Source organism: Cynoglossus semilaevis, chromosome 6 (genome assembly GCF_000523025.1).
Source record: "Cynoglossus semilaevis isolate Cse_v1.0 chromosome 6, Cse_v1.0, whole genome shotgun sequence".
In the NCBI taxonomy this organism is placed as follows: domain Eukaryota; kingdom Metazoa; phylum Chordata; class Actinopteri; order Pleuronectiformes; family Cynoglossidae; genus Cynoglossus; species Cynoglossus semilaevis.
The window spans coordinates 190,159-200,294 of NC_024312.1; the positions used below are offsets into that span (position 1 = coordinate 190,159).

Consider the following 10,136-nt stretch of genomic DNA (forward strand, 5'->3'; position numbering starts at 1 on the left):
AGCACTTTCCCAACAGGCAGGGAGAACGGCGCCGGCAGCTGCGGTGGAGTGGCCAGTCTGAGGGACACGATGCAAAGGAGACGCCTGGGGAACGATCATTACGACTCCGACTCGCAGCTCTACTCTGACTCTGCCATGATGGACTCTCCCAAGGTCCCAGTGGAGAGACGAAAGCTCAACACCTCCCCTCTGGCAATGCTCACCAGCTCCAGAGAATCTCTGGACAGCAACGCCAGCACGTCCTCTCCCAGCTCAGCACGCAGGCGTGTCCCGGGCCTCTTGGAGAGGAGAGGTTCGGGAACCCTGCTGCTGGACCACATCTCGCACACCAGGCCTGGCCACCTGCCTCCTCTCAACATCAACCCCACCCCGCCGATCCCTGACATCGGGTCCAGCTGCAAACCCTCCTCACCCCTGGCCACGGGCATCAGAACCCTCGCCCCGGTAGCACCGAACACACCAAAGAGAGGCTGTCTCAAGTCCAAGAAGAAGCTGGTGAGGAGGCACTCTATGCAAGTGGAGCAGATGAAGCAGCTGTCGGACTTTGAGGAGCTGGCTCATTAGAGGGAGTTAGTGATTATGCAGCACGTCGTTTGTGTACGAGTAGAAAAAGATGGCGGCGTTAATCTGTCAGGAAGTTTGACCGTAGGTCCAGAGCGCTCACGGCCATCTAGACGTCGAGTAGATAATATCATTTAGATCAGTGTTTCTTAAATGGTGGGTCGTGACACAAAAAAGGATTACGTTGGATTTAGATATAGAAGTGTTTTGTTGCCCAGGTTGATATTCAATATGCCTATATTTTCCAGACACTTAATATCCAATTCCGATATCAACCAATACCGATACAGGCCTGGTAATATTTATTTATTTATTTATTTATTTATCTGTACAAACCACTAGTCGTGAGTATGACACTAATTAAATGAGCTGCAATGCCGCCATCTAGTGACTTTCACTTTAATATACAGCTGTTTATCCCCAAAACTATTTTTAGGTCGCATTGCGTTATCGGGTTTTCATAATCGGAGAAAAAAAAACCGATAAAGATTCTTACAACTATTACATTATATGCTAATATCGGACCGATAATATTGTCCAACCCATACAGAGAAGGAAGTTCGCTCTGTCCTACTTAATGTAGGCTAAATATATTCCTTGATTCTCTATTTTGCATTATATGAAATTTTCTTAGCCTAGCTAGCTAGCTTCATCTAGCTAGCACAACTGAATTGCTTTCTAGTCCCAAACAATATCGGTAGCCACTAACTGATATAATATAATAATAAAAATTTTGGTCTTGAAAAATGTTAATCGGTAGCCACTAACTGGTAGGCAATAAAAATTTTGGTCTTGAAAAATGTTATTATTACATTTAATACTTTTTTATTTGATTTTAATTTTTATGACCAATAGAATGAATCATTTCAGAAACACTGATTTAGATGAAATAGAATCTAAATTCCGTGTGTGTGTGTGTGTATGTGTGTATATAAACTGAGCAATATAGGTAGAGTTCCTCCCCGTGTGAACACCAAACCTTAGGGAATAGTATTACTACGATAACTGTCTTTATAAACTCAGCTGTTTCCGTGTTACAGTTTTGAATGTAAACGCCACGACACCTCTGAACTACAGCTCTCTTACATGATGACGTCATGTGTGTAGGAAACACAGGGTCTCTTTGTAGCCAGCGGGCCACTTGGGTGCACTTTGTCCATATGTAATTAACACTATTAATGGACTTGTATTGACAGCAGGTGTGATGCACTCGTCCCAGATGTAGCTTTGAGTAACATGAAATTTGACTGTTTGTAGCAGACGTGTACAAAGTGCCTTCAAGACACAGGATTAAAAAAAAAAAAAAAAAAACGGCAGGCAGTTACATTCAATGTACCGAGATCGCCTCGATCTAGTGACGACGTAACCAAAATGTGTTTTTACTTCATTTCCTTCTTTGTTTGTCGATGTTGTCGGTTTTTCTGGTGGAAACAAAAATGATGAGTAAATGTGATGTGAGTGGAAGAACTATATGCCTTAAGAAAACAGGTGAACCAATGGGCTACGTGTAACAGCACTTTATGGCTAAAACAACAAAACAAAAAAAAAAAACAGTTGCTATTAACAGTGTTATTTACCCCCCCTCTCCCCTCAAAAAAAAAAAATCAAAGCACATCATATTCTGGGATGGATTCAAGAACAAACCGAGTGACGTTGACCCCTCAGCCCGACCCAGACATTGGTCTAACACTTACAATGTCATTTCACGCTCAAGGCAATCAGAACTAAAGATCACACCGCTTCCATGTCACTTACCTGTGAAGCCTCGCTTCTGTTTAGGACGTTAAAATAAAAATATGAAAAAATAAAAAATATATATATATATATAGTATTTTTGCTATTAGTTTGTTGTATATTCTAAATAAATGTCTAATATAACTTGTGAATATATTGTGTTTTGTCTTAATCCCTCACACACACACACTGTTATTCTGCTGTATGCTACAAAAATATAGTTTTTATTTTTTCAAATACATTTTTACACTTTATTTTTTACCTGGGGTTAAAATATTATGAAGTTATTTAAATGCTGTCGTGTACAAATCCTCATTAACAGGAGCAGCAGCTCTTCTCCTCCAGGAGGTTTTCTACTATTTGTACTGTATTTGTATTTCTATTTATTTATCAGACGAATCAGTGTCAGCGTGATTATGTCAGAGCAAGAACAAAGAGTCGAGAGAGGGCGCTGTAGTCATTCAGAAATGCTTGTTTGCCTGGAGTCATACGTGTAAAAAAAATCTGTTGTAAAAGTTTAAGTGTCCTGGACCTTAATTGTTAAAAATATATATATTATTATTATTATTTAGTTTTTTTTAATTATTATTTTTATTCTAGTAGTCACTGCTGTTCTGTGACGTATAAACTCTTGAAGTCTTGAATCGCAGCAATAAACAACCATCCTCCACCAGAGGGCGGTAAAGTCACAAAAACACGGTTGGTGGACCTAATGGTGAAATGCCACCAGAGGGGGCTGCTCCGCGCCAATCGTGTCTAAAAATACAAATAAAGGAACTATTATCTATATTACTATCAAATTATATCCCACACTGAGTAGACAAAAGAAAGGAGGCCCCAGCAGGTGGCAGTAATGATCACCTCACGCACCTACACACTCTGAAGACCTGGTGGAAACAGTAGGTTCTTCCCTTCAGTGACAGGAGTTCACAGCGTGACCTGGTTAACTCAGTGTGTGACTGCTCTAAATATAGTCCAGGAGGGTGACCAGGGTGACACCTGTGGGTAAAAAGGGGTAAGTGTCGGGGATGGTGGCCAGTACACAGACATGTTTACAAACCTGGGGTCCAAAAGTCAGTCAGGGTAGGGTCAAGATAAGTGTCATATTGTTCCCAGTCTGACTGCATGCCTGTGTATTTTATTACAGCACGTCACTGCACTAAAATACAAACAGGAAATTCACTTTCACTGACGCAGCACTTTTTTTTTTCTACCCAGTGCTGGGGCATTCTGGGTCAAATACAGAGTCATTTCTAAATCTGCAAATTTATTTTGTTTTGTTTTGTTATTGTTACCAGTCTTGTGTTACAGTTCTTAATACTTTTCTGATATTTCATGGTGAACTGTGAGAAGTTTTAGGATAATATTTAATCTCACTTTGAGGAGTTTGATATGTGATAATAATGTGATATAACCGTCAATACTATTTGGCTAGCGATTAGCTGTTATCATCATCTAAAGTTTAAAAACCCAGAAATCTAAATCATAAATACTACATTGATCAATGAAGGGGGAAATAACCTTTGGTTCCAAATAAGTTTAAGCTATTTCATGGCTAACACTGAATTATATTTTCGCTAACTTTTAGCAATGTCTCAAGCTCAGGTTTACGTACGCCTAATTTAGGATCATTGTGAAACTGAGGACGAGGATGAGAGCAAGGTTTTAGTGAGACAGTGGAAACCTAGAGGTGGGATCGTGTGTCGGACACAGATCTGGTTGAACTCAGACGGGGGGTAAAGATAAGGATCAGGGCACAAGAGCCAGGCAACAGACAGAACATGAGAGAGCAGCGTGACTGAGCCACGAAGAGTAAATTATGTACAAAACCTTCAAGTTTAATTTTAAGATTTCTAAAGGTTAGCTGAAAATATTTTGTTTTTGCCTCTCCTCCAATCCTCATGGATCTCATGGAGAAAGTGTCCACTCACTCCCTCAGTACTGGATGTTATGTTCCCAGATGCCTCAGCAGAGGGCCCTCTAATTTTAGCAAGGGGGAAATTACCATACTGGGAGAAAGGCAGGGGAAGTTGTAGCACAGTCACATGACAGAGGTGCTGGTGAGCCAACAAGGAGACTCCAGTCACCTCTGCTGGGCTGCTTCAGAACAGAGGGCAAACACAGGCAGACATGGGGGTAATACACAGACGTAACAAAAAACAAAACAAAAACAAAAAAAAAACTCTGAGAGCTGCTTTGAATTTTCATTTAAATCGAATTTTATCCTGAGTTATCCTTATAAAACAAGTCTAAATTGTAGTATATAAAAAGGAGAATTCTACGTCATCTTGAGAAAAAGAGGAAATTTTGACCTTAATGTTAAACATCTTGAGTCAAAAATTCTATTAGAATTTACCGCAAAACTCATAAAGTTAAGGCATTAAAGTTAGCATATAGCTCTACTCTTCTTTCGGTGGTTTAAGGCCTCAGTAGCAGCGCGATATTCTCGTTCTGATCCTCACATTAAAATCCATCTCACCAGTGTTCACCGCTCAGCTGTCTCTTGGCTGTAAAACGACCCCGACGAACGCCTGTGACGTAAACCCAGCGTGTCCCCTCGGGGCGGGACCAGAAGGGCGGCGCTTGGCGGACTAAACTCAGCTATATTGCGCGCCGCCTGTAACAGCTGTGCCCTCTCTTCGCTCCGGAGTTTCGTTGTGTGTTGCTGAACTTCTGTGTTACTCGGGCCGCGGAGATATGGCTGGATATCTGAAAGTCATCAGCTCTTTGTCGAGATCTGCTGCTGCGTTTTCCCGCACTCCCGGGGTTCTGGCGCCGGCTGCTGCTCAGTGCCAGGCTGTACAACAAAGACACTGTGAGTGAATGGAATATAATACTTGAGGCACCGGTATCTGCCGCAGCTACAACGTCGTAATAATTAACAGTTAAAACGTTGGATATTTTCCAACGTTGCGTTGTAATAAAAATATTTTTCAGTCAAATTTAAAACATGGGGAAAAAAAGAATGTATATTTAAAATGCCGCTACTAACCTGCAACGCCGCAGAGCTAACGCGGCTAATGCTAACATGCTGGGATGCTCTTAATAGCTTATATCGGCTGCAGTTCAAACGAGGCTTTCTTCGTTATTGTTCTAGAACTATTCGATATGGTAACGGCTCCAGTTTGGTAGACAGTAGGTTATTTAATATGCAAATGATAACTATGAAGCTGAAAACGGCTAAACCAGAAGCGACTTGAACAGAGAAGGAAGAGTTCCCTTTGTCCTGGCCATTCAAAGTTAACGGTGCCGTAGAAATGAATGAAAGTTCCGCTGTTTCGTTACAGCAGGGGAAACTGACGTTACTCCGGTTAAATTAAATTAACCGTCCCGCTGAACACCGTTAGGAAAACACGAACACATTTAAGAAAATATTAAGTAATTTAAATCCAACCGTTTTATTGTTTAAAAAAAATAAAAACCGTTGCTGGGAGTTTGTGCACCGAAACTGTCAAATGTGGAATGATTAGATGAACCGATAACAAGTGTCGATCAGCAGTGTCACGAACGTGATTAAAAAACTTTTCTTTTTTTTTTTTTTAACCAAGGTCAATTCACCGCATACGAGACTCCGATATACAGAGCAATGGCTGCCGCCTGACTGTCCTACATAATATTTTCCATCTGGGTTCCATCCCGTCTGCCACCTCACGGGGTTTAATCACAATCTGTCTCACTGTGTTTACAAACAGCGGGTCTCCTTTTTTTATTTATTCCTTTTTTCGTGTCGAATCTGTAGGTGTTTTCTGAGCTGCAGTGACTTTCATGGATGTCTCTCTCTCTCTCTCTCTCTCCCTTCTATATCTGGGGCAGCAGGGATCCACACTTTGATCACGTGGCCTATGCAGACTTTTAAAGAAAAAAAAATATCTGGGAGCTTTTTTTTTTGCTTCAAGTTTAACAACATACTCACTGCAGGCCCGACCTGCACAAACAGTTATTTGATACAGCGGCCGGTCAGATGAAGGGCATCATGGCTGATAAAGTCAGTGTGGCACAGACTGTCTGTAGTACAGTGTAATTACACTTAATTAATGGAGATCCAGTATTTAAAAATATATTTATAACCATTTGACCCAGTTTGTAATATAATGCAAGTCAGGCACCAACGATGGCATTTTTGATATTCTAAAAATAAACTCCTTAGTGATTCTGTCCTTAATCGACCTCCTGGTAAATGTTAACTGTCGGACTCTGTTGACATCAGCCGTGTTGAGCTGCCATAGTACCAGTAAAGAAGTCACTCCAGGTACAGAGTGATAGTCACTCTCCCCACATGTCAACAAAATATGCAGTAAACAGACTTTTAAAGGCATAAATGCTGGTTTCTACCAAACTGAAACTGAAGTAAAACAGAGTACATCGTACTTCAAAAAACTTCTTTATTGTCGTGCTGTTCCTTCTGCTTCTCGTGTGCCAGAGCGACATATATATCAAAATTGTACATCAGATCACGTATGACCACCAGAGGGCACCATCTACAGTCGTGACAGTACTGCCGTAGCGTCACAGCTGTAGATGTTGCGCTAAGAATTTCATGACGATGTGTCGGGTATTTTGTCACCGCAGTTGAGTAGAGAAGAATTCAATCATGGTGTGCCAAACCTTGGTCAGGGTCATTCAGAGGGACGCAGGCAAACAAAGGCAGCTCTGGCTGCTTGAACCACCCCTTTTAGAGCAATGTTTACTGTTGCATTAAGACGAGGAATGTTGTCCTTTCCTCCTGACATCTGCCCACTGCAGCAACAGACTAGAAAAAACAAGCAGAAATGATGATTCACTTGCATGGCTTGAAGTAGTCATCCATCGATCTCTGAGTGTTTTTTTTTTTTTTTTTTTTTTTTAAATGGCACCACAAGAAGATTCTTCATCTTACATCTTGTGTGGTTCTCACTAACCCGTGTAAAACCCCCTGTTAAAGTCAGATTCCTGCGGAGGAAAACCCTGTTAAAGTCAGATTCCTGCGGAGGTTTGCAGTAAACACCAGTCTGCGGTCTGAATCCTGCCGATCCACTAAACGTGCCCTGCTGTAAAAACCCTGAGAAACAGTTTCATGTCGGTCCAAGACCAAGTTGCTGATGTTGCAGTCTGATGTTGTTTTTTGCTATATTTCCATTGCCTTTAAATTTCGCACCTGTTTTTGTTTCCTGTCTGCGGCGTAAGAAGCCGTCGTTAGTTTACAACCACCGCATGGAAACACCGAAGGCTCTCATTGGTCGTTTGGTTGTCTATAATTGGTTGAGTCTGCGTCATCGTCTTGGTCTGATGAATGAAATTGAAACTGAGATGTGAGAGATGAAGGTTGAGGTCAAGCGCATTTTGTTGTGTTGTTGTCGCCGTTGCCATTTGCCCTCGACGAAGAGCGTGGAGCAGGTAGCGTTGAGCGAATCCGAGGTTCGGTTAGCAATAGCATTTAGCTCTAACGGATTCTAACCCTTGTTTGCGTCGTTCTTTTCTAAATATTTTCATTGGTCCAAACTTTTGTTTTTGCAGCTGCAGTTGAATAAACTGCTGTCCAGTTGGTGTGTTTATTTTAAGTTTGAAGAAGTTTATCTTTCGATTCTTCTTCTTCTGAGGAGGAGGAGGATGAAGCTTTTTTTTTTTCCTGACTTTGTCTGGACTTAACTTTGGAATCTGGGATATGGTTTCATGCAGAGTCTTCCTGTGTGAATGTGTGTGTGTGTGCGAGTGTGTGTGGGACACAGACCACAGCTTTATTTCAGATCACCCTTCAGCTCTGTGTCAGTTGAATTACATAATCCCTCTGCTGCACAGTCTGCCCCTCCCCCACTGACCCCCCCCCTCCCTCCGCTGCCATAGAGGAATTCTATTTCAGTAGAATCTTCGATGTGATGAGCCAGAAGAGATCTTCAGGACCATCATGCACTGGGTCAGAGACCAAATACCAAAGGAGTTCACCAAACCATCAAGTGAATAGTAAAATATTACACACACACACTGCTTACAGTGCCCCCTAGATGAGGTGACAATTTTGAATATTTGGTAGAAAAACGTTGGACTTGGTGAACAGTTTTTCTTTGTTTTTTTTTTTTTTTTTTTTTAGTTTTATATCTTCTTCCTATATAAGCTAATGTCTGAAGCAATGTCTCTGTGTACTGTGAAACATAGTTTGAATATTTCAATGTTTCCTATTGTTAACTCATTGCATGGTTCAGCATATTATTAAGATTTCATAGAGGGGGGGAAAAAAAGTACTAGTTTCTACTTTCATAGTTAGACACGGCTCCACGGAAGTTCTTGAATTGAAACGAAAGTAAAGCAAGAATATTTATAAGAAAAAAAACCAACAAATGTAGCTACACGAAGTATTTAAAAAAAGGTTCTGTTCCACTGATATGAATTGCGCAACAACCTTCAGATTAATCTTCACTTCACTGTGAAACATTCATATTTACTTTAGTGACAAAAAAATCAGTTTTGAGCCGTCAATCCTGCAGTGTCAACATTAACATACAGTATATTTACTGTCCAAACGTGTGTGTTTGTGTGTGTGTATGCTGATGATTCAGTGATTTTCCTCTTCCTTGGTGAGGAACCTCAGACCTGCTCACACCTGTGGTGGAGATAATCAGTTGAAATGATTGCCATTGTATGTGAGAACTCTATTCAGATTGTTCACCCATGGGGTTCTTGCCCCTCCTCCGATGCTATTGCGTAACATAATTGTTACAAAGGTCATCGCCGGTCTGTGAGCTATTTTCAGTTTCCATCTGCAGTCTGCTGCAGCGCTCGTGTTTGCTGCGGCGCTTGTTGAAACAGGTGCCGCTCAGGCCTGGAGTTCGTTCTTATTTAATCGTTAAATTCACACACACAAAAAAAAAAAAAACATCATCTTGGTTCAGACGTGTTGCTGTGGGAGAGCAGTGACTTGGCTGGGAAATCTGAGCGTCACTTGATCCTCTGACCCGCCCCGAGTTCTTTTCTATTCACTGAGAAGATCCTGCCGGCAGCACACACACTGAGCCAGAGCCCGGCTTTAACTGATCACTGCAGAAACCAACCACTCCGCTGATGCGTTTCAGATTTCAGAAGTCATTGGCGCTAATGCTAACGCTAATCCAAGGTTCCTTGTTGTAGAGCAGCTAATCCTGGTTTGTTTGGGGAGCGGCGGTGGCTTGGCTTTAATCACATCCCACTAATTAACACACAAAACCAATCAGCTGTTCTTATCTGAGACTCAAACTCTCCTGATCGTCTGATTGGACAGATGCCGACAAACGCATCAAAGTGGCCCAGCCAGTGGTGGAGATGGATGGAGACGAGATGACGAGGATCATCTGGGAGTTCATCAAAGAGAAGGTGACACCACACACACACACACACACACACACACACTGTGAACTTCTTTTACTTGCTGATTGAGTCGTTGTCATGTCGACTGCTGCGACTCAGTGCGATCAAAGATTCAAATACTTGAATTACGTTTTGTCTTCAGCTCATCCTTTCCAACGTGGACGTGGAGCTCAAGTACTATGACCTGGGTCTGCCGTACCGTGACCAGACCGATGACCAGGTCACCATCGACTCCGCCCTGGCCACCAAGAAGTACAGCGTGGCGGTCAAATGCGCCACCATCACACCGGACGAAGCCCGAGTGGAAGGTCGGTCGCGGAGTTGTGTTGATTTGTGCGATCTTTACGTTTTGTTGAGAAATTGGAAAAGAATTTCCCGAGCCGTGTCCCTACTCGACAGCTCCACAGCCTCGAGGAGGGCCCGCGCCCCCCCGCTTGGGGAACCACTGAGATAAACTGCCGATATTATCCGAACAACCCCAATATCAACCGATACTAATAGAGGCCTGGTGATATTTATTTATTTAT

The 10,136-nt window shown here is 42.1% G+C and overlaps 2 protein-coding genes across 2 annotated transcripts in view; both read left to right on the forward strand.

The window, feature by feature from the left end:
• Window positions 1-731, forward strand: part of ankrd34c (ankyrin repeat domain 34C) — a 25,255-nt gene extending 24,524 nt beyond the window's left edge. Inside the window, exon 12 of the mRNA XM_025056143.1 lies at window positions 36-731. Within this exon, the coding sequence (XP_024911911.1) occupies window positions 36-564 (529 nt within the window). The 3' untranslated portion in view covers window positions 565-731. The remainder of the gene's footprint in view (window positions 1-35) is intronic.
• A 4,157-nt stretch (window positions 732-4,888) lies between these two features.
• The window catches only part of idh2 (isocitrate dehydrogenase (NADP(+)) 2), a 10,041-nt gene continuing 4,793 nt past the window's right edge, over window positions 4,889-10,136 (forward strand). Inside the window, exons 1-3 of the mRNA XM_008310991.3 lie at window positions 4,889-5,110; window positions 9,524-9,615; window positions 9,752-9,917. Of these exons, the coding sequence (XP_008309213.1) occupies window positions 4,993-5,110; window positions 9,524-9,615; window positions 9,752-9,917 (376 nt within the window). The 5' untranslated portion in view covers window positions 4,889-4,992. The remainder of the gene's footprint in view (window positions 5,111-9,523; window positions 9,616-9,751; window positions 9,918-10,136) is intronic.